At 29.2% G+C, this 26,097-nt stretch overlaps 2 protein-coding genes across 2 annotated transcripts; both read left to right on the top strand.

Annotated features, from left to right (window-relative positions):
* The first annotated feature begins 10,782 nt into the window (after positions 1-10,782).
* On the top strand, positions 10,783-18,988 carry LOC113388085 (trypsin-7-like). Its single transcript, XM_026625493.1, has 8 exons — positions 10,783-10,860; positions 11,093-11,261; positions 11,351-11,612; positions 13,202-13,311; positions 13,828-14,025; positions 16,783-17,047; positions 18,421-18,530; positions 18,787-18,988. Exons 1-8 carry the CDS (start codon positions 10,794-10,796, stop codon positions 18,986-18,988), a joined length of 1,383 nt encoding a protein of 460 aa, XP_026481278.1. The 5' UTR covers positions 10,783-10,793.
* A 4,193-nt stretch (positions 18,989-23,181) lies between these two features.
* LOC113388084 (trypsin-4-like) lies at positions 23,182-24,308 on the top strand. The gene is made up of 3 exons (XM_026625492.1): positions 23,182-23,381; positions 23,475-23,736; positions 24,195-24,308. The coding sequence occupies exons 1-3, from the start codon at positions 23,182-23,184 to the stop codon at positions 24,306-24,308; spliced, it is 576 nt and encodes a 191-aa protein (XP_026481277.1).
* The last annotated feature ends 1,789 nt before the right edge of the window (positions 24,309-26,097 follow it).

Here is a 26,097-nt window from a genome sequence, read left to right as displayed (position 1 = left end):
CATCATCCTTGGCAATTGTGCTTGGTGAAATACTGGATAGCCCCCATGTGCGGTGCCTCAATATTGAGCGAAAATTGGGCAATAAGCGCTGCTCATTGCATACCGGATACTGACAGGTACATCAAAATAAATTTCATTTTAGTGGCTTAAGGCAAATTGCTGGAACTTTCCGTATTGTAATAAAACATTCCCAGAAACTAATAATTTCTTCACAGTAGCAACACAAACAAAGTGTTTTTTTGGACTTTTTGCTCCGCATCTCCGAAACGCCTGGAGCTAACTTTGCAAAAAACTAATCAGCATATTTTCCCATCAATACGAACCGATTATTTTTTGAATCATTCTAATCGGATGTCCGGTTCTCGCAAAAAACGAATTTCGATTTTCAGCACTTTTTGTTACCTATCTCCGAAACAGCTGGACCTGTCTTTGCCAAAAACTAATTAGCACGCCTCTCTATCAATAGGAAACAAATGTTTAAGAATCGTTCGAATTGATAAATCCGTGCTCCCTAAAACGTCGACAAAAAATTATATCTACACATACCTACACACACACACATACATACATCAATTTTTCTAAGGTATGCCCAATTGTTCAGAAATCTCTGAAACGTAAAGATATGCAAAAATTTTCCATTTTTTGACGATTACTATAAGTTACCCTATGCCTACGGGTACGGACTTTTCGCAGGTGATAATTATTGTTTAGCCAGAAAATGCTAATTTTATTTTTTCTTGACGTTCCAAGACATTACGAATCGTTTGAGAATATTTGAAAATTTAAATATGACGTTTCGTAAAAAATTTGAGAACAATTTAATGAAACTCGATAAGGACTCTCATTTATTTTGGACTCAAGTTTTGCGAGTCCATTTGCCCAAAATGCTAGAACGATTTTTAAAATGAAAAAACCGGGTTAAAAAATCAATTAAAATTCGTGTTGATTAGTTTTCGATAAAGCTCCATCGAGCCATTTCATCGCAATTAACTGTAGGATTTTTTTGAATGATTTTAATAAAACTTTGTATGACGATGGAAACTTAACAAGCATTCTAAAATATTATAGGCTTACAAAAACTGGTTTTATTATGAAAAATTTCAGAAACAATTTTCTAATTTTTATGTTTTTATGAGGCTAAAAATTATTTTAAATATTAACCAATTGTTTATTACTGTTTATGGTTATAAATGGTTATGGAATATTTTTACTGGTACATTTTTTTAATGATTTTTCTTCAAAATGCAATATAACAGAGTTCAAAAACTTATATTATGTTTTAATGCGTTAATATGTTTTGTAAGCATAGTTTCAAATCGTTTGGGATTTTTTTATTTGTTTTTATGTTGTTGAAGTCGTTTTATAAATTTTGGCTAATCTCACCCAGAACCCCAGATGTCATTAACAAAATAATGTTATTATTTAAATATAAGTTAGTTAACAGACTAACACTTTTAAATAGTTCACAAAACATTTTAGTTTTTATTTAATTAAAAATGATTTTATAAATCCGCTTTTGATAATTTATAAACATTTTATACATTATCAACACATATATGTGATACAAATTGAGGTGCATTTTTTGGCAGTAGATGTTCTAAAATAAAGTTTAGGTATATGTCAGTCATTAATGTTCCAAGGCATTTACATATTCTTATTTTATAGATATCAGTTGTGTTTTTTTGAACAATTTTCCAAAGAGTTCAAAAATTTACATCACTAACATTCTTGCTCTAATTTATATAACATACGATTATTGTATGCAGGAAAGTATAATTTATATCACAGAATTTTTTTTCTTTCTGCGTAGTTTATAATAAATTGACTAATAAAGCAATCAATGGTTTGAAGAGTTCTCAAGAAAAACTTTTGTAACTGATGTATGTTTAAATTTAATTGCAAGTTGCTGTAAATACCAGATGGAATATTTATTTTTTTTGTAAAAAACGACAATATTGGATTAAAAAGCTGCAGAATTCGAAGAAAGTCAACAGAATTAAAAAATATCGAAAAATAATGATAGATTAAAAATATTTTAGAAAATCGATAAAAATCAATTTTTGTGAATTCACAACGAGACGTGTATCCTTAGAAAACATGCATAGAAATGAAAATGCACTAACCTTTGTCACCGATTCTTCTGGAACATCGTGATTACCATTTTTTTGTCTGACGATTTAGAAAAAAAATTGAGCAATTTTTTAATATATTATGAAATATTGATTTGTGCTTGAAAATGTGTCCATTACTTCGCGATTCCCAGAAGAAGGCTGTTCAGGAACCAGGAACAATACACTCTTACTGTACTTTACTTTACTAGAGTTTACTAGAGCACTATAAAAGCTTTTATAAAGAGCACTAAACAAACACTAAACGATAAACAAACTCGGATTAGAAAATAGATCAAAAACCGTGAAAAACAATCACTACGTTGTCACAAAAATCAATTTTTGTGAATCCACAACAAGACGTGTGACCGTACTCTTAGAAATCATGCTTAGGAATGAAAATGCACTAACCTTTGTTTAAAATTACCGATTCTTCTGGAACATCTCGATTACCAATTTGTTGTCTGAAAAATAGATAAAAAATAATAATTTTCAAATATATTATAAAATATTGATTTCTGCTAACAAAATCTGCCCATTACCTCGTGATTTCCAGAAGAAAGCTGATCCAGGAACCGGGAACCAGAAACAATACACAATCACTGCACTAAAGCACTATAAATGTCTCTACAAAGAGCACTAAACAACCGCTAAACTTTAAATAAACTCGGATTAAAAAATAGCTCAAAAACCGTGAAAAACGGATGTATTTTTATAATGATGTTCGTCTGACTATCAAAATCATTACCACTAATACACTAATACACTAATACACTAAATACACATAGATTCGTATTTTCTTCGGAATCTCCACTTTTATGGTTGGTCCTTAAAAATCCTGGTATCTTTTGATGGATTAAATCGATAAAGTTCAGTCTGGTATCAAAGTCTTCCAATCGACACTTGGTAACTCACCAGGAACAACGTGATCTGATAATTTTTGTTTGTTTTTGGCAACAAGTTTAATCCATCCATTTTTTAAATTTCAAATACTCGGTAAAGTGAAAATCACAAGTATTAAATTTAACAGTTAAAATGTCAAGTGCTTTCAAGATTTATTTTTGATCAAATCTTTGTGATCAAACTTATTTGTAAAATTTTGCACGATTAGCACAAACACTATTCTGGTCCTCAAAACGATCCAAAAATTCCAATCACATATATTCAATAATCTCAATTTTTTTTTATCCTTGTTCTTTTTAATGCTTTTTATTCATTTGTTGCAAATAGTATCATCTATATACTTGGATTTTTTTGTATTTTTCACGATATTAAGTTGCCTTTTTGTTTTAGTGAATTCTTTACTTCGTTTTTTAATGTTTTTAAAGACTACTGATGTTCTCTGAATTCTGCTGAAAATAAATTTGAACTAATTGAAAAATAAAGACAGTTTATCAAACATATTATATATATATATATATTTAGATGGTAGAGTGGTTAGTCATGGCGTGTGAATATTTTGTAGAACTTCGAACAAAGAATTCAAAGATAAAAGAAGAGAAAAGTTGTTTTTTATAATAACATGTTTTTATTTATTTATTATCTAGACGTTGCGGAACTAGGTACGTTCCATCTTCAGGGTATCTGTCAAGAAACATGATCTTGATTAGATTTGAACAGACAGTATATAAGACAAATAAAAATTGGTAGAAATAAAATTGGTAAAAATCCACCAATTTCTATCAAGTGGAAAAACGTGGCTAATGAATTGTATTATAAAAGCTTATTTTTGATCAACTAGTTTGTTTAACCTAGAAAATTCCATAATTTTTATGTATTTTCGACGTTTCAAGTTATTCTGAAAAGTTTGACACAAAAATTGGAATAAGCATGTATGTGTGTAACGAATTTGCTAAAGACTGGTGAAAATCTGGACTATCCCGGCCCAATCGGGACGTATGGTCACCTTACATGTAGTCAAAATACCACATACTTAAATTTGTACTTAATTACGAGTTTAGTTATTATAACATGTAGCACCAACAACATCTATGTTTACAAATTTACATACTTTAATATTAGACGATAATGCTTTACGATATGATATTTGTTATTTTTTTAATAAATTCATCTAATGTCTTTGTGTATCTTCTTAAATAGTAATGAAATAACTAGCTTCAAATTACGTGCTGGAAGTAACTACTGGTTTGGAGGCGGCACCTTGCACCAAATAAAACAAATATTTAAGCATGAAACTGTGGACGTGGTATTATTTCTTGTAGAAGATCGCTTCAATTTTGAAATTACTAACGCGCGCCCTGTTGCCCTACCAGCAGAGAACGAGGAAACCGAAACAGGGTCACCACTCACGGTGACGGGTTGGGGAACTACAGAGGTATCTAAGAATTCAATTGCTGAATTAATAAATTTGGCAAATAATAAAGTTATAAAATTAGCTTTAACCACTTAATGCTTTTGGCCGAGCTTAATTTGTTCGCGCAAAACTGGCGAAATTGCACACCAGTTCGACCATAGGTATTTTTTAAATAAATCGCAACTTGTTGGACGATTGTGTCACTAAAACAAAATTATACAATTTTATATTATTTTTTAAGTTAGTATATAAATGTAAAGAATTTCAATAACTTCAATACCTCAAATATAATTATACATAAATGCGTTTTTTGGGTTTGTGACTTGGTTACTTCCTAAACCATGATAACTTTTTTTAATTTTTAATCTCGTAGTAACAATATTCTAAGAATTCTGCAAAAACTAACAAACATGATGACTTTTTGCCAATAAATTTTTAAAAAATGTGAGCATTAGGTGGTTACTAATTGCATTAAAAACAACTCTCTGAAAGTTTTAGCTTTTAGTATTAACTTTTAGATAGTTCGCAATTCAATCAAACTTCGTGTGGAAATATCATGGAAAAAATTTTGAAAATTAAAAAAAAAATTAAGTATGACTTCGCTACAAATGAATTAAAAGTGAAAATTCGTGTCATTTCTTATTGGAAATTCGACGCTCTGCAACATTTTTGAAAGTTTCTTCATGCTATTTCCATCCAAAACTTTGAATTGCGCTTTATCTAAAAGATATTAAGAGCTAAAACTTTCAGAGAATAGTTTTTTATTAATTTAGAAACATTTGAGCTCTCGGAAGCAAGGAAATTCAAAAATGTCCATATTAAGGACCACCCTAATATATATAAATATATATATATATATATATATATATATATATTTATATATACATATATAATACATACTATTTAGAGTACTGAATCATCACACCACCTGAAAGAAGTTGAAGTGAATGCTGTATCTAATAGTGAATGTCAAAAGGCCTATGAAGATCTTGCTACTATATCATCACAGTAAGTTAAAATGATTCATAAATATTTTTCAAATAGATTTAATTATGTTAACATATATTCCAATTAACTGATTTGTTTTGATTCAGCGTTCTTATTGAAATAATGTTACTAAGTTTTTTAATCAATATAATGGAATTGTATTACCGAATATGATAATATATTTGCAAATATTGTTTTCTGTATTGATATAGCTTTGTTCAATTTTCTATTAAAAACTGCACTTTTACTATTTACTTTAAAATTTGAATTTTTTTTACAAAACTTTTAACTTTAAGATTCTAAAAATAACTATAGGTTCATATTGGCCATAGGAGCCAATTTTGCAATAACATAGACGAAAACATAGCGTTGTTATGACAACGTTATCTTATCTTTCTTTCTTGGTACAAAAAATTGTGAAAATACTATCTATTTGCAGTGCTATCAGGAGTATTATACATATGAACAAACCTAGAAGTCATCAGAACTCCATCTTTGTGATGTGCATTTCTAACATACTGTTTTATATGTAAAATACTCTAGATCGCATAGTAAAAATAGATAGCATTTTCAGAGTTTTTAGTCCAATAGAGAAGGATAAGATAACGTTGCTATAACAACGGTCAGTCATCGTCTATATTATTGCAAAATTGGCCCCATAGTTATTTTCACAGTTTTTAGTACCAATAAAGAAGGTTAAGATAGTGTTTCCATAACAACGGTATGTTATCATCTATGTTACCGCAGAATTGGTCCATTCTCAAACTTCTCAAACGTAAATTGAAAAACTGTTCAAAGGTATTATTAAATACAGGTTTCTAGAATCCTGCAATATTATAACAACCATGTGTAGGTAAGAGCGACGGGACTTGTTTCAGAGGTCCCGGGTTCGATACCCACTTCGAGCAGCCTGATGTCAGGCAGCAGTGACAACGATATTTACTTGAAAATATAGATAGCAATATGTTTCCAAGTGAAAATAGCGCTTGCCCGGCATTGCTGCACCAATAAAATGTCAGTCCTATTAGATTAATTCTAATAACAAAATCATCAAATATGGATGGATTAACCATTGGGTTACCATCTGAAAAGATACAAAGGAAGGAGAAGTTTTAGCCCAACAGCTCATAGGACATAAGGTTCTGATTGCTGTTCAAAAAAAAAAATTAAAAAAAAATTTACAACAAACACTGCATGGCATGAAGGTATAAGAAAATACAGTAGTCAGCACATCCAAATATTGACAGATTGATTTTCTTATTACCATTTCAAGGATTAGTTTTAAAATATTAGCTATAGCCATTTGCAAAAATATACACAATTATGAATGTCTTCTAGAATTTGATCCTCTCAATTTCAAATAAATGGTTTGAAACTTTTTTACAACAACTACTGTATATTTAAGTAAAATTATTATTTTCAGTGAGATATGTGCAAGCGTTCCTGGTGGCGGCAAAGATTCTTGTCAAGGAGACAGTGGAGGTCCACTGACAGATTCAAGGGGAAAATTGATTGGAGTCGTATCTTGGGGCATAGGATGTGGAAGTCCCTCGTTTCCTGGAGTTTATGTTCGTGTCGCGCATCCCCTAGTGCGCTCCTTTATTCAAAATAAAACTGGATTGTAAATATGTGTTAACCGTAGTAATAAATAAATCATTGATGAACTCAGGCAAAGGATATTTTATTTCATACTTTACGAAAAAGCTGATGTTGAGAATCATTGTCACAATCTTGTTATAGTAATCAATTCAAACGTGTTTCGCGCCTTCAAAAAATTATTTTGAGGGTGTTTTCCTCATGTTTTTGAAAACCTATTTATTGATATTTGTAATAATTTCAATTAAAATCAATAAACTTATGGCAGTACTACTAACTTTAAATAATTTTATTGCAATAAACAGATGTTTGGTAACATTTTGTTTCATTATTCATTTTTGTTCAATTTCGGACAAAATAGCATACTTATATACAATGGACAAAATGACATAGTTCTATTTCTCAAGAATTACAGCGTCAAGAAAAAAAATTCAAATCTGTCAAAGGTAGTTTTGGCTTTTAACTTCTTCCCCAAGTTTGCAAGAAATAATTGCTAAAAACAGACCAAAATTGATTGCAATGTATGGCTCGCATCCTCTGAGCTCATGCTTCATGTGCTAATGTACCAAAGAGGACAAAACGATTTTTTTGTGAACTGTTTTTTTAAAAAAATAGCATCTCAGTATTCTTTACCCTTTTGTTCGTGTTTTATGGACAAAATGGTTTTTAGTAATAGGATGCATTTTTCCGTAATAAATATGTTATTATAGTTCGAACTAAATTCAAATACTATGTAACGGGCAGTCAAAGAACCAAAGATGAATAGAAACTATACCACCCAAATTCATTAGCAAACTCCTTAATTACAGAGAACTATCGACGAAGGTTAAAAAGAAAAGCGCCACTGGATGTGAGACATCAATTTTGCTGATAAAGATTAAAATAACTTACGCATTGTTTAAATTATTTATAAGTAAATAGTTAAGATTATATCATTATAAATAAAATATTGTTAATATTATAACTAATGGTTATAACTAAACAACTATTGATTTGTTTTCCCAATATGCCCATTTAGTATACAATGTCCCTTCCTTTACGGCTGACAATTGTAAATTCCCCAAATTTATTAAATGTCTTTAACTGGACTGTTGTACACAAAATAGAGAATAAAAAAAATAATTAAAAAAAAATGTCTATACTTCCCCTAGCATTGATAACTAATAGGTACAGAAAGGTAACTTTCGCAGTAAGAAAATCAATAACCTGATAATTGTTTTATACTATTACAATAATATAACCGGACTATATTATTATACTATTACAATCCTGTATTACATCATGTAAGAAAGACTGCCACTTCCTTGATCAGCAATAACTTTGTTAATTTAACAGTTAGCTGGGAGAAAAATGAATTAAATAGTAATTTGAATACTTGTCTGCGTGGAAATACTGTCCTTAAATGCGATGGAAAATCAAATCATACAAGAAAAGAGCGAGTTACACAACCGTTCTGGGGGTGTAAATATAATCATAGATTAAAAACAATAGCTATAAACATTAAAATGGTTTATAACGACTTTTATTGTCAGAATTATATAAAACAACAACATAATTATTTAAACAAAGCATATAAATATAATATAACAAAACTATTTTTTTAAGCAAAGTTAACAAAAATCTTTGTGAAATATTTTCTTTAGTACTACATTTTCACTCCCTTTTCCTTTCGTATTTCGTGATGGTTAAGCTAGATTTTTCGTCATCTGTTTAATCTTCACCCGAAAAAACAAGAAATACATGTCTCAACCGTACCCACAAAAGTTGTCACAACTGTACCCAATGCACGCTCTTGAAAACATGATGACTGAGCTAAATAAATTATCTATTCAAAAATTAATTTCTAATTGGTAATTTACTACTAATGTTCATCTTACAGCAAAATAACAAACAAAGTGATCTATCTGTATACAAGTAACAGTTATTAATAAAACAAATCGAACAAATACTTTTGACTCTTTAAAAGCGTACGGATCAAGTTAATGTAGAGCGCTGATTCAATGCAATACTGGAAACTTGTTCAAAAAAACATACTTCATTTTTTTTTTTGGACCCTATCTCAAAATCAGCATTCCATGTCGAGTGTCACTACCGTGGTACAACCCAAACCAATCTCCTTACTATATGTTCTCTATGTATATATATATATATATATATATATATATATATATATTGAATCAAGTATTAAATCATGGGGAACACATGTGAAAAGGTTAATTACATCAAGGCTTAGAAAAATTTGATCGTCCGTAATGTTTCGGTCTTTGATTAGATCCACAAATTGGTAAGAGTTCTTTACATAGTGAGGAGAGGAAATTGTGACAATTTTTAAAATATTAGCAATGTGTTTAGCGATATTATAGAATGGGGAGCCAACGTAGGATACAATGGGTCTAAAGGAGCATTCAGGTTTGTGGACTTTGGGGAGACAATACATTTTTGGGGAAATAGGATGTTGTACTTTTAAATTATAGGCAAATTTGTCAGAAATGAATTTTTTATTTTTTAATTCATTAATTAATTTAATTGATTGTCTAGAAAACTGTTGTGTTGGATCATTTGTAATGATTTTGTAAGTAGTATCATCTTTTAGCATTCGTAATGTAGTGTTAGTATAAAATTATTTATCAAGAATTACCGTCATATTGCCTTTATCTGCTGGACAAACAATTATATTATTAGATTTAATGAATAATTTGGTCTCCGCTATATCTTTGTGTAGTCTTTTAAGATGAATATGTTGGAAACTATTATCAACTTTTTTTTAAATGTTTAACTAGTTTTTCACATAGTTTTGACCTGATTCGATTTTGCTTGTCAGTCTCAATGTTCCTGATATTGTATTCTATGTTACTTAAAATTTTTATGAAGTCATTATTTCTGTATTTACTAGGTGCGTAATTGAATTTTGGACCGAGTGCTAAAATGTATTGGATATTTTCTGGAATGACTATATTGGTTTTATTTATAAGCCATTTGTCTATCGAAAATTTAGAAACATGAAATGGATAATTTTTATCTCGAATTTGTAAAAGATTTTTCAATTTCTGTATTTGTTTATTTTTAATAATATGAAATATATATATATATATATATATATATATATATATATATATACATACTGCCGTGGTACAACCCAAACCAATCTCCTTACTATATGTTCTCTATGTATATATATATATATATATATATATATATATATATATATATATATATATATTGCTCAAGCGATTATGGATTTAAATTAGACTTTAATTAGTATTCAGTAATATTTTAATATGATTTATTAAAATTAGAGTTAGATACATAATTTTAGATATAATTATTCACCCTGCGAACAGATAAGGCAGGCACTAAAATATTGTAATAATATTCCATAAGTGTTAAAATTGAAAACAAAATGATATAAAAATTCTTCTCATTTAAATTAACTCAAAAAAATATTATTTAAATAAACCTATGGAACTTTAACAAATCAATCACTCATAGTTTCTGTCTATTTTACATATGTTTTTCACGAATTAAAATTTAGACATTGTTTTCATAAACAGGAACATTTAATCTATAATGTTTTTTTTTTTCAAATTCACATTCCATTTGCGTAGGGTAATTATGTGTAGCAGCTGATTGAAAACTGAGTTATTTAAATGAGCATACCATTATATTTGTCTAGTTTTGGAATAACAAATATGCTTTATCTTTTTGCGTCATTTTTTCAAGTTTTGCACATATAAATATAAGGTAATATCAAAATAATTTAGTAAGAAATACGTAGAGGTAGCATTAAGATGAAGAAACTGCTGGTAGTAATCGCCCTGATTGGATGTGTCCTTTCTAAGCGCTTACCAAGACGTCGTAAGTTTTTTAATAATAATTAAACAAATGTAACAGTTAGTAAACAAGCTAAGTAAAATCTATTATCATTAAATAAGTTTAATACTTTTACAATATAGAATTTCTAGGAAAATATAAATGGTTGTTTTTACATACGTAGTCAAACAAGTCAAAGGGTATTTGCTAACCCTCTTATTTTATGCAAAGTTATGTGAAATTCAGAAGAAAACTTTTATCCCTTATATTCTTTCAGGAGAAGTTCCGACTGTTAGAGAAGTAGAAAGTCGCATCGTTGGTGGAGTACCAGTCGATATAAGAAGTTTTCCTTGGCAGGTATCAATTCAATGGAGAGATCGTCATTTTTGTGGTGGCTCCATCATCGATAGAAGCTGGATACTGACTGCAGGACATTGTATGTACGAGTAAGTATCAAAATATTGGTATTAGTACTATTTAAACCCTGAAAACATAACGTATAATAAAACAATTTTCTACTTTATGTTTGTTTTAGCTTTAAAAATGTCCAACTAGGCGACAACCTTAAAATTCATTCTGGAAACAACAATTGGCAATTAGGAACCGCTACTGTTGTAGCGAAATCTATTGTTCATCCAAATTTTAACAATGTGACATATGATAGTGACGCGGCCCTTCTTCAACTGAGAACTCCAATTACTTTCACAAATGGCACTCAAAAAATATCATTGGTCGAAGAAGGCCAAGATCCTGCACCTTATTCACCTGCAATCGTTACTGGCTGGGGTGACACAAGGGTAAGAATATAATTTTTGCTAGTTTAACCCTAATATGCACTTTGTTTTGACGCCGATTAGAATAAAACTTCAGAACAGAGTATATTACAATAAACATGTTACTTTAATCTTGGATTATCGAGTTTTTTACACCTGAAATCCAATAATCGTTATTATACCTTTTTCAATATATTTTTTTCATTTGATGTGGTTATGCCAGATATGAAACTTTGAAAATTATGCAAATTATGCAAATTATGCTTATTATTGAATAAGCTTCATCCACACTAAAAATTTTACATCGTAAAATAGTAATAATGAATGAAGAGTAATTAATAGTAATAATAAGATAATGTAATTTTATTTAATAATTTTTCCCAACGTCCGACTTAAAAAACGTGACTCATACACCTGTACATAATCTGTAGGTTTACGCAAAAAAAAATACGACATAATTATCATGATAAAATATTAAATAAATAGTTGAAAATGGCATTTAGTCTTAAGCTTAAACTTCCCGAAACGTGTAATAATAGACTTAATCAATCGAAATTACAATTTTCTCAAACACATTTAATTTAACTGTAATTATATTAATTATATTGCACAGACACGTGCTTATATGCCTTAAAATTGCAGCTTATTATTTTAAATTATAATGAATTGATAATGTTTGACTCATCGCATCCCAAAAGCAACTTTTGACATAAATTTTAGAGTATTGTTGTATAAATTTTGACTATAATATTTTCTCAAAATTTGATGAAATTTTAACATTAAACTATTTGTTGTAGGACCGTAACATTTTAGTATGTTTTATAAGACCATGATATCCATTGCCAAAAAAGGTTTATAAAATTGGCAATTTTGTGTTAATTTCAAAAAAGGGCTCGGTACATTTTTCCATAAAAACTAATCTCTATTATTCCCAACCAATATCTTTCAAACAGTTTTTGATTTTTCAAAATCGATTCAGAATTGAGAGCTAAAAACGTTGATTGATTACAAAGAAACAATAGTCCTTACCTAAGTACATCGAATGGCTTTTAAATTTTTGAAATCAGTCCAGTCGTTTTTGAGAAAAGGTCACACATACTTTTTCCAAACTTGATCTCATTCGATTCAGAATAGCTTGAAACGTCGAGAAAAATAAAATTAGCGAATCGGATTTCTTGATGTATACATAAATTTCTCCTTCGAGAAGTTAAAAATAATATTTTGCATGAAACTTTATTGTACGGTTATAAAAATAAAATCTTAAATTATCACCAATTGCAGGGTTGCCTCAATATGGTTTTTAGTTTTTGATGGTACATTTATCCTATTATAAAAGCAATATAGATAAAATTAAAATAATATATTGATAGATTGACTAAAGGCTATCGCAAATGGAAAATTAAGACAGTGGTATCTGGGGTTGTTATATCTTCATTTTTAGCACTTAAAGCATTAAATTGAATATTGTTTGAATCAATGATTAATTACCGGCTTACTTTAGTTACTTTGCATAGTGCTATTGGATTTGCAATGCAATATATTTAAAAATATAACTAAATATAAATGCTCATTGTTATAATATATAATCATTAATAAAATAACGTATGTAATAGGAAGGAGCTAATAATGGTTCGCAGATTTTACGTGGAGCTTTAGTTCCAATCATATACAGAAATGATTGCAGAATAATGAACTCTGGATTGTACTCTTCGGTTAATACCAAGTAAGTTAATTTATAAAAATTATGTAATTATAATATTTTGAAATATTTATTAAATCAACTACAAAATAAAACAATTTATAACATACTAATTTTGAAATTTTACCAAAAATAGTTGCTTACCAAAAATACGCTGAGTTGAATTTATTAAAATATGGATATCTAGCTCAACTGATTTACATTAAATTAAAATCAAAAGAAAATTAAAAATTGTTGTACAGTCCATAAACTGTTTGCAAAATTTGCATTATAATTATAAGAGTTTTAAATTTCCCTTGTAATTTCAATATATATTTTGCATATATTTTTTTTAGCAAAAATGTGTTTGAAGAATTAAATAGCAAAGTGTACGCAAAAACTTCTCTTGCTTTTGAATATGAACAATTAGTTATCCAATCAGAAATTACATAAAATTCTCGCCAGATTTTAATTTTTACCACATTAATTTGTTTAATATATACATATATATTTACTTAGAAAATAAATGATGCCCAGAAATATTATAATTTATTATTTTAGTATGATTTGTGCTGGATATGCTGATGGAGGAGTCGATTCCTGCCAAGGTGACAGTGGTGGTCCATTAATTGACACAAATACTAGGCAAATAGGAATTGTTTCATGGGGATTAGGATGTGCAAGGGAACACGCCCCTGGTCTATATGCAAGAGTTGGCGCACCGACCATCAGAAGTTTTATAAGACAACAGACTGGCGTGTAAAATGATGATTATTTTACCTTGCTGAATAATTTACGATAGCAAACCAATTTATTTAAATTAACATCAGCACAAAATAATTTCAGATTAGATTAGGGCAAGCTTACATATTTATTTTAATATCAGTTACTATATTATTACATTATTAGACATTACTTGATTCACCAAGCATGTAACTTTCAATTAACACTCAAATAAACTGTAACTGTTTTAAAGAACTAAAACCAACTGTTATATTGCAATAGCTATCAAAAACAATTCTAATAAAATGTAATATTTCTATTATAAAATGTTATTTTTATTCTTCATTGCTGCTCTTATAATTCTGAAGACTCATACTCATACATATATCTAATGTTTGAGAAATAGTATCATATTTTTAATTAGTAAAATACTATATTTAAAGCTCTTACATTCAATTATAAATCATAATTGCTTTTTAGGTATTACTTGAAGTCATATGGAACCTTATCATAAGGATTCATTATCAGAGTTGGTATAACTATTAATTTAATTCATCTCTTGTAAAACTGCTTATTCAACTACATCAAAGCCTACAATTGAATCCAAAAATAATATTATATCTTATAAAACAGTTGAATGAAGTGAACTTAAAATTTCCATTTAGGTATTGCAAACTAATAAACAACCGAGCTCAAAATCAAAAATACTAATAACAAAAAAAAACTTTTGTTACTAAATAGACAATATAGCCGTTTGTGACAGCAAAACCGCATGATTTAATGCAATGACAGGTTACATACTTTCAAATACTGCAGGTGAAAGATTTCCATCATTACTCGTTTTTCAGATATTGGTACTGAACCTTTTTATACGCAGACCTTCAAGTCCCGCTTTACACTACTGTGTACTATTAACATCTCGAAGGAAATGTTTATGTTTTCATCAAAAAATCCGATTCGCTAATTTTATGTTTTATCGACGTTTCAAGCCATGCTGAATCGAATGAGACCAAATTTGTAAAAACTATGTGTGTGTGAGAGCAGATTTTTAGCCGTAAATCGACGTTTACTCAAAACCGACTGAACCGATTTCAAAAAGTTGAAAGCCATTCGATGTATCTCGATGAGGACTAGCATTTCTCAGTTTTGCGCGACAAACAGACAATCCGTTTCTTTGTAAATCTGAATCGATTTCATATTTTAGAACGGTTTTAATGTATATAAAAGCCGTTCGAAAGATATTGGTTGGGAATCGTGAAGATTAGCTTTTGGTAAAGATTGGACGGGCCGTTTTCTTGTAATGTAGTGTTAAAAAAATTTTGTTCGACAATTTTTATGAATGTTTTTTGATGGTATATACCATAGTCCTATATTATACTAAAATATTACGGCCCTCCGATAAGTCGTTCAATTTTAAAAATTCGGCAAAGTTTGCAAAAACTAATTTCGTTTTTTTTCGCGTTTGTCAAAACTAGAACTTTCATCGACGTTTGCCTAAAAACGCCTGAACCGATTTCAAAAATTGAAAACCTATAGATGTATTTCGATGTGGATTATCTTTTCTCAGTCTTCTGCAACGATTGGCTGAGCCGTTTCTTTGTAAATAGCAGAAAAGTGAGTTTCAATTTTGTTTGATTAAGTCAATTCCCACACATTTCGGGAATTTCATGCACCTTATCTTAAGGCTAAATGCCACTTTCAACTTGTTTAATATGTACTTCTGACATAAAATTTGAAATGCAAGTAGTTGAACAGCCCATACAATTATAGCCTATATAAGACTTTAATTCAAATAATTTAGGTATTTTATTAAAAGTGGTTTATTAATTACATAAAATTTTCTAATTAAACTTATTCTCAAATGAAGCAATGCATTAAAATATTTTAATAATATACACTCAGTATTACTTTATAAGTATTATAATTCCGAACAAAGTGATACAATTTTTTCCCTTATTTAAACTAATGTAGGAATATAATATTTTATGCAATATTTTAAGTAATCAATTACACAAAGTTTCTGCCTGTCTATTTTGTATATGTTGTTTTCAAACTATAAATTTTGATATTATTTTAATATAATGTTTCTTTTATCAAATTCATATTCCATTTGCTTTGCACCATTATGTGTAGCAGTTTTAAATAAGCGTATAATTATTTTTGCCCAGTTTTAAAATAAAATAATAATGTTGTACATGAATTTCTTGAAGTCTTGAGCAAGTAAATATATTGTAATATTAAAATAATTTAGTAGCAAATACGATCAAATAAAATTAAGATGATAAAACTTCTATTAATAATCGCCTTGATCGGATGTATCGATTCCCAACTTTTACCAAGTCAAGGTAAGATTTGTGACAAAAATAAATAGAAGTATAATTATAAAAGACAAATTTCTGTAAAGTGAATTGATAGATCTATACTTTATATTTATATTATGCTTGTATTTTTATTTTCTAAACAATCTTGCGGAGAATTTAACCAATTAGTGTTATTACTTTTTAGTTATTCTTATTAAAAATTATTATTTGTACTGAGTCATTTGCAATTTAGAAATAGAGAATCGCATCGTCGGTGGAGTGGCAGTCGATATAAGAAATTTTCCTTGGCAGGTATCAGTTCAATGGAATGATAGACATTTTTGTGGTGGCTCTATCATCGATAAAAGCTGGATATTAACAGCTGCACATTGTGTGTACAAGTAAATATTAAAATAATAAAAACAATAAATTTTAAGTACAATTTAAATGCTGCAAACATAGGGAATCATGTCACGCTCAACATTTGTTTTAGATTAGAAAATGACCAACTGCGCGAGAACCTTAAAATTCATTATGGAACAAACAACTGGCAATTAGGCGGCAGTGTGAATATTGTAGCAAAATTTATTGCTCATCCAAATTTCAGCAATGAGACAGCTATTAACGACGTCGCCCTTCTTAAGCTGGAGACACCAATTACCTTCACAAATGGCATTCAGAAAATTTCGTTAGCCGAAGAAGGCCAAGATCCTGTGCCTTATTTACCTGCGATTGTTACAGGCTGGGGCTTTACAGTGGTAAAAATTTAATTTCAGCTGATGGAAGAATAAATGATCTTTTTCTTCAGGCGCCGATTCCACAACAAAACGACCATTCATTATTTATATATCTTTAAATCCACACATTTTTAACTTACCGTAGGGTAGTCATAGTAATGGGCAGATAATCTAAAATGAAAGTTTTGGCATAACTTCACGTTTTAAAGGTTTCTGAACATTTTCACATACTTCAGAAAAAATCGATTTTTGTGCATGTTTTGTTTGTCCGCATTTTTTAGTTCACGTTTTCGGGCGCACGGATCAACCGATTTGACTTGTTCAAAAAACGTTCGATTCCTATTGATACGGAGATGAGCTGATTAGTTTTTGGCAAAGGCAGGTCCAGCCGTTACAGAGATACGGAGCAAAGAGCGCAGAAAATAGAAATCAAGGTTTTGAAAGAACGGAGTATTCGATTTGAATGATCCATAAAACAATCAATTTGTAATGATCCGTTCGGTTTTGGAGATACCGAGCAAATTATGCAAACAATTGTGGTTTCTGAGAGAACTAAGCATCCGAGTTGCATGATTCAAAAAACCTGTTGCTTGTAATGACAAAATAATTGCTTCTGAGAAAAAATCTTTCAAAGATTTTCTTTCTGATTCTGAGCATTTTGGCATACCTCAGAAAAAATGTATGTGTGTATGTGTGTATGTGTTTTGTGTGTCCACATTTTTTGTTCATGTTTTCGGGCGCACGAATCAACCGATTTGAATGGTTCAAAAACGTTCGATTCTTATTGATACGGAGATGTGCTAATTAGTTTTTGGCAAAGGCAAGTCCAGCCGTTACAAAGATAAAGAGCAAAAGGTGGAGAAAACAAAAATCATCTAAAAAACATTCAATTTGTAATGATTGGGAGAAGTGGTGATTAGTTTTTCGCAAGGGCAGGTTCAGCCATTCAGAAGATACAGAGCTAAATCAACAAATAATGGCAGTTTTTGAGAGGAATAAGCATCCGATTTGAATGATTCGAAAAACTTTCTGCTTGTGTTGACGTAATAATTGCTTTTGGAAAACAAATTCATTTCAATTTTTTTTTATAATTTTTATTTTGAATATTATATTTTAATTCTGGTTAAAGTTCATATATAATTATACTTTAAGTGAAGAATTTTTACTTTGCAATTTAGTTTCTATAATTCTTATAAATATTAGACGATATTACAGAATTTATAATAATCTGTTTGAAAACATTTAATATTCTTCGAATATTTCGGTTACGGTACGGGACGATTTATTTTACATAGAGTTGGTAATTGAAATTCAAAATATTTTAAATATATTTAATTAAAAATATAGATGTTCATTGTTATAACATATAATATCATGAAAAATGTTTGTAACAGGAAAATGCTGATGAAGTTTCGCTCATTTTACTTGGAGCTGTAATTCCAATTGTAAATCGAAATGAATGCAAAAAAATGCCGTTTGAATCGTACTCTATGGTTAATTCAAAGTAAGTAAGTATATAAAATTTTTAAATTTTAATAGATTGTAGTATGCCTACATGAAAACCTTCGACCAAATCTTTGAAAAAATATTCGTTATAATTTTTATTACGAAATTTTTAATATTTTTTTAATTTTTTTTATTGCAAATATATACAAATCTAAGATCATTATTTGGTGTAAATATATTTTTCTAATGTAAAGCTATAACTAATGACTTGGAAAATGACTTCGGTTCAGATATTTTACAATTTATTATTTTAGCATGATCTGTGCTGGGTATATTGATGGAGGAGTCAATTCGTGCCAAGGTGATAGTGGTGGTCCATTAATTAACATGAAAAATAAACAAATAGGAATTGTTTCATGGGCACATGGATGTGCAAGGAAACTTGCTCCTAGTGTATTTACCAGGATTGGCGCACCTTCAATCAGAGGATTTATAAGAGATGTGGCTGGCGTGTAAAATAATGAATATTCTGCCCTGCTGAATTATGATAGTTCCCGATTACAAATAATTACATAGGCACATAATAATTCCAGATACGATTAAGAAAAGTTTGAATATTTCTATCAATATCAGTATGTTTATTATGATATTTAAAAAAATCATTTCTTTATCAAGCATATAACTTTCAATTAACATACAAGTTACCAATCATGTTTTAAATTCAACTGTTGTATTGCAATAAATATTGAATACGATTCTTATAAAATGAAATATTTATATCATAAAGGGTTGCTTTAATACTTTATTGCTGTTCTAAACCTTGGATATATAATTAATTTCTCGTAGGGTAAGTTATAGAAATCGTCCAAAAATTGTCAATAAATTTTTATTACATATCATTACGTTACGAAGGTTTCTGAGCATTTTACATTAGAAACACCTTAGAAAAAAATGATGTATGTGTGGATATATTTAAAGGGTTACTTAAATTCTTCATAGCTGTTCATATAATTTTGTTAATTTTAATTTTAAATATTAAAATTTAAGATTCATACATATATTTAATTTTTGAGACTTTTTAACATATTTTTAAATACTGAAAAATTATATTTTAAAAGTTCTTACATGCGATTATATGATATAGCATTTCAAGTGTTTCTTACATTTTCCACATATTCCGAGTGAATTTGCTGTTTTTGATTATACAAAAACATTTTGATTATTAATGTGATAAAAGTTTTCATGGCGCACGCCAAATATAAATGTTTTGCAAAAATATATAATTTATATTTTGCTAAAGGTATTTTCAAAAATTAATAAATTGATGATGTGCAATAAATACCTATTCGCATTAGATATAATATAGTAAATAAATATTTGAGCATAAAATTATTTTTACATACTCATAAAGTTATAATTAACTTCCCGTAAGGTAAGTAATTGTAATTAAATTTTTTTACATTTCTCGACGTTTTGAAGGTTTCTGAACATTTTGGCATACCTCAGAAAAAATGGATGTGTGTGTGTGTATGTATTTATGGATACAATTTTTCGGTCACGTTTTCGGGCGCACGGATCAAACGATTTAAATGGTTCAAAAAACATTCGATTCCTATTGATAGGGAGATGTGCTGTTTAGTTTTTGGCAAAGGCAGACCCAGCAGTTACGGAGATAAAGAGCAAAGGGTGCAGAAAATAGAAATTAAGTTTTTGAGAGAACGGATCATCCGATTTGAATGATCTAACAAGCATTCAATTAGTAATGATTGAGAGAAGTGTTTATTAGTTTTTGGCAAAGGCGATTCCGATTTAAATAATTCAAAGAACTTTCTGCTTGCCTTAACAAAATTATTGATTTTGGAAAAAAAAATTGTTTCAATTTTTTTATCAATTTTTTTTAAAAAAAAAAAATCGTATATCGAAATTAATTCAGATTTTATTTTTAATTCTGACTATAGTTCTAATATACTTTAAACAAATAATTTCAACTTTGCAATTCTTTCGTTTATATAATAATTTCTTCGTTTATATAATTCTTATAAATTATTAGACAATCTATTTGAAAAAATTCGGTATTCTTCGAACATTTCATTGCGGTACGGGAAGTTCTAGCAATTTGCCTTAAGGTACGATACCATACACCCAACTAGTGATTATTTATTTTTGTCAACCAAGTATACAAACTTTAGTATTATATACTTTATAAATAAAATACTTATATAGAATTTTATTTTAAAATTGATTAATTAGATTATAATTCATTATAATCATTATTGATTTATTATTCTTGAGAGTCCAAATAATAATTGTGCTCCATTGAGCACAGATATTATCTCTAAAATCATTGAACATCATTTAACTTCATTTTGATGATTTGTGAGTTAATGGTGCTGTATAATAATGAAAAATCTACTGGTTACAATAAAAATATGTAGCAAATATTAAATAGTATATTGCTGATTATAAACTGTTATTTGTAATAGCTTTCTTGCAAGGCTATTTGGGTAGATGGTTGACCTGTTTCGGTACCTTTCTAAAGAATTCTAAAGATTTTTATAATTTATTTAATACCTAATTAAGAAAATATAAACTAAAATACACTTATGATGATATATAATTATAATGATAAAATAGACCTAAACAGAACAAAGATCTAACTAAACATAAAACTAATATTTAATTTGTTATTTTGTTGTTCTGTGCCGCATTTGTTGAAAACCTATCTTGTGCATGACGAAGCCATCCTCTACCCTATAGCCATCCTTCGGCTATACCTGGAAAAGTATCTCTCTGTTTTTTTTTTGTTGGGGGTGTATTTTGGTGCGTTGGCATTTTGCCTAAACATTTTATTCTGGAATCTCTATAAGATTTCAATATTTGAGGGGCTGGCTGCGCCCCAATGCTAAATACCATATTGTCAGATGGGTTTCAGTACTCATTTATAAATTAGAACTTTGGTAGACATCGACACTTTAGATTTATGACCCAGCAGTCAATATAGTTGTCTGAGTTTATCTTCGAGCTTTCTACGCTTTTGACAAATGTGTTTTTTCCACGTGAGCCGGTGGTTATGTAGTATGTATGTGTGTACGTTTGGAAACAATTTTTGTTCTTGATTTCAAAAGCACGGATCTACCGATTTGAATGATACAAAAAGTTTATTCGTATAGAAGGAAAGACGTGCTAATTAGTTTTTTTGCAGATCTAGCCCTTGAAAAGTGCCAAAATTGACAACACAGGTTTTGAGAACAGACTGCAACGCGAGGCTTACGTGCTTCGATATTTCGTCTCTAAAACAGCTACGCAACGCAATCTCTTACAATAAACTTTAAATGATTTCAAAATATTCAATAAACTGAAAAAAAATAAAATTTCCATTTGGTCAGAATTTTCAATTATTTTTAAAGCTTTTCAAAATGTAAAATAACCTTAGCAATTAAAAAAGCTCATGCAGTTATAGCTTTATATTAGACTTAGGAGTATTCAGTAATACATCAATATATTTTATTAAAACTTTTTTTATAATTATTAGATAAGATTCTTCAGCTAGCCATCAGATAAGATATAGCTCTAAAATATTTTAATAATATTTAACTTAATAATAATATGCAACGTATATTTTTTTATATGTATTATAATGATTTAAATATCCTTCTTGATTAAACTAGCAAGAATACAATATTTAACCAAATATGCTCTACTTTAACAAATTAATCCTATATAGTTTCTGTATATTAATTTCCGTAGGGCAAGTTCCAATAATGGGCCAAAAATCTTCATGTTTCGGAGGACTTTGGTATACCTAAGAAAACATGGATGTGTGTGTGTGCGCAATTTTTTGTCCACGTTTTTTGGCGCACGGATCGGTTCAAAAAACATTCGATTCTCATTGATAGGGAGATGTGTTGATTAGTTTTTGGCAAAGGCAAGTCCAGCCGTAACGGAGATACGGAGCAAAGAGTGCAGAAAATAGAATGCGAGCTTTTGAAAGAGCGGAGCATCCGATTTGAATGATCTAAAAACATTCAATTAGTAATAATTGGGAGAAGTGGTTATTTGTTTTTGGCAAAAGCAGGCCCGGCCATTTCAGTTTTTGAAAGAACTATGCATCCGATTTGAATGATTCAAAAAACTTTCTGCTTGTGTTGACATAAGAATTGCCTTTGGTAAAAAAAATATTTCAAAGATATTTTTTTTTTCAAAAAAATTTTTTTATGTATATCGAAAATAATTCATATTTTAATTTTAAATCTGGCTGAAGTTCTAAAGCTCACTTATATACTTCAAATAAATAATTTTAACTTTTTAATTTAGTTTATATAATTCTTATAAATATTAGACAATGCTAAAGTATTTATAATAATCTACTTTAAAACTTTTAATATTCCTCGAACATTTCGTTACGGTACGGGAAGTACTAACAATTTGCCTTAAGGCACATTGCCTTACACTAATAGTTTTATTATATATATATGTTGTTCTCAAATTCAGCTATAATGTTTATAATATAATGTTTTTTTATCAAATTCATATTTTATTTCCTTTGGTCCATTATATATTGCGGTTGATTGAAAATTGTTATCTAAATAAGCGTATAATTATGATTTTATTGTGAATATGTTTTATTGTGTTTTCGATAAATTTTGAACATATAAATATAAGGTAACATTAAAATAATTTAGTAGCGCATACGAACAGGTAATATTAAGATGAAGAAACTGCCAATATTAATCGCCTTGATCGGATGCGTTCTTTCTGAAGAAATAGAGGATCGCATTGTCGGCGGAACGGCAGTTGATATAAGAGGTTTTCCCTGGCAGGTATCAATTCAAACCGAAAACCGTCATTTTTGTGGTGGTTCTATTATCGATAAAAGCTGGATATTAACTGCCGCACATTGTGTACACCGGTAAGTATTAAAATAATCTAATTAATTTAAAGTATAATGCAAATACTGCAAACAAAGAGGATGCCAAGCTTTACCACTCATTGTTTGTATTAGATATGAAGATGTCGAACTGGACGACTTCCTTAAAATTCGTTATGGAACTAACAACTGGCAATTCGGCAGCGTTAATATAGTAGAAAAAGTATTTGTTCATCCAGATTACAACCGAACGACTCTAGACTGTGACGCGGCCCTTCTTAAGCTGAAAACCCCAATTACCTTCTCAAATAGCGTTCACAAAATAACGTTGGCCAAAGAAGGTCAAGATCCTGCACCTTATTCACCTGCGATTGTTACCGGCTGGGGCGTTACATCGGTATATAAATTTCGGTTAATAAACTTAAACTTAAAACTATATTTTTATTTTGGCGACGATTAAAAATAATATCAAAACGGTTTTCATCACCGTAATACTATATTAACTACTATACTTTTAAATAGAAAAAAAAAATAACTGAGACAATTAATATATAATGAAAAATACATCAAGAACTGTAATTCTGAGGTTACTAAAGTAAATGCCAAAATATCTCAACCCGGGAAAAAAAGCGAGAACTATTTTATATAAAATAATATCGTTCAAACATATGCCGTCTTTCAGAAAAAAGCAGTAGGTATCTATTAAGATTGCATCTATTAATGAAAGACTCATTGTCATGTATTTATAACCTGATTACATTAATTATTGGATTAGTTTACATTAACAATGCAATATATTTTGAATATAGGTGAACATTTTTATTCTTATAATATATGAAATGATTCAACTAACAGGAAGATGCTGCTAGTGTTTCGCGGCTTCTACAAGGAGCTGTAGTTCCAATCGTAAACAGGCATGAATGCAAAAATGCAGACCCTGAATTTTTCTCTGATGTAAATCAAAAGTAAGTATATATAAATCTATTAAAAAAGTATTGTGTAAATCTATTAATATTTTACGGAATACTAGTTTTTCTTATCAAAGTTCAATATTTTCACTTCCCGTTGGATAGTTATTGTAATCGTCTAAAAAATCGAAATAAATATTTTTGCATTATTTCACGTTTTGAAGGTTTCTGAACATTTTGGCATACCTCAAAAAAAAATAGATGTGTGTGTATGTATGTATAGATACAATTATTCGTCCACGTTTTCGGGGGCACAGATCAACCGATTTAATTAGTTAAAGAACATTCGATTTATATTGATGTATCCCTATCAATATAAATCGAATCGAAATGCTTACTACTTTTTGTCAGAAGCAGGTCTAGTCGATTCGGAGATACAGAGTGCAGGTAAAAGAAATCGAATATTTGAGAGAACGAACACCCGATTAGAACGATCGAAATCAATTCGTAATTGCAGGAGAAAGTTCTAATTAGTTTTTTGGCAAAGGCAGGTCGAGCCGTTCCGGAGATACTGAACTAAATGTGCAAAAATGGCAGTTTTTGAGAGAATTAAGCATCCGATTTAAATGATTAAAAACACTTTTTGCTTTTGGTAAAAGAATTGTTTTTTTCACTTTTTTTTAATTTCCAAAAAAATTTTTTTTTTGAATATCGAAAATAATTCGGATTTTAATTTTAATTCTAGCCAAAGTTCTAAAACAAATAAATAATTTTAACTTTTCAATTTATGTAGTTCTTATAAATATTAGACAATGTCTTTCATTTTAACAGTAATTATAAGAATCTGTTTGAAAACATTTAATATTCTTCGAATATTTCATTATAGTACGGTAAGTTCCAGCGGTTTGCCTTACGGCATGATGCCATACACCTCTAGTTTTAATTTATTATTAGTATTTTAAGTTTTTGTTTTTATTCTGGTTTGATTGACTGAATGATGATACATCAAGTGTTGAAACGTAAAGAACGTTTTCTTTTAACCTTTTTTTGAATTCGACGAATGGCTGCAAATTATTAACTTTCCGAGGGAGAAGTTTATGTTTTCATAATAAAACCCGATTCATAATTTTTTTTTTTTGTTTTTCTGGACATTTCAATCCATTCTCAATCGAATGAGACCAAATTTGGGAAAAGTATGTATGTGTATAGTGTGTGTGTGAGTGTGTGAGTGTGTATGTGTGAACAATTTTTTTGCCGTAAATCGACGTTTTCTCAGAAACGGCTGAACGGCTATCAATTTTGCGCGACGATCAGCCAAGTCTTTCTTTGTAAATAACAGAAAAGTGAAACATTTTTCGTCCACGATTTAGCCCGCAATTCAAAATCGATTTAGAAAATTCAAAAACCGTTCGAAAGATATTGGTTGGGAATGGACTTGATTAGTTTTTGGTAAATATCGGCTTGGCCGTTTTCCTGTAATGAGGTGTTAAAATTTTTTTTTAGACGATTTCTATTAATTGATCTACCGTCAAGAAAAGTTAACTATATATATATATATATATATATATATATATATATATCGCTTGATATTATATGTGTATATATATATATATACATAAATGCATATATAATAATAATAGGTTCGTGAGTTAAGTTAAACTCCAACTCGATTCAGGGTAGAAGATTTCTCACTGCCATTTTACATCGCAGTGCCCAAAATGGGCTATTTTGAGTTGGACATATATTTTCTTATAACTAAGAAATATTTGAAATATGTTTTACTACCATATCTTATCGCTTGAAAAATGACTTTAGATAATTTATATGATTAATTATTTTAGTATGATCTG

This window comes from Ctenocephalides felis, unplaced genomic scaffold (assembly GCF_003426905.1).
Source record: "Ctenocephalides felis isolate EL2017-DRISC unplaced genomic scaffold, ASM342690v1 CF-g0.4_SCAFFOLD_03572, whole genome shotgun sequence".
Classification (NCBI taxonomy): Eukaryota; Metazoa; Arthropoda; class Insecta; order Siphonaptera; family Pulicidae; genus Ctenocephalides; species Ctenocephalides felis.
The sequence above is the reverse complement of the archived record's forward strand: the minus strand, read 5'-3'. Positions and strand labels throughout refer to the sequence as shown.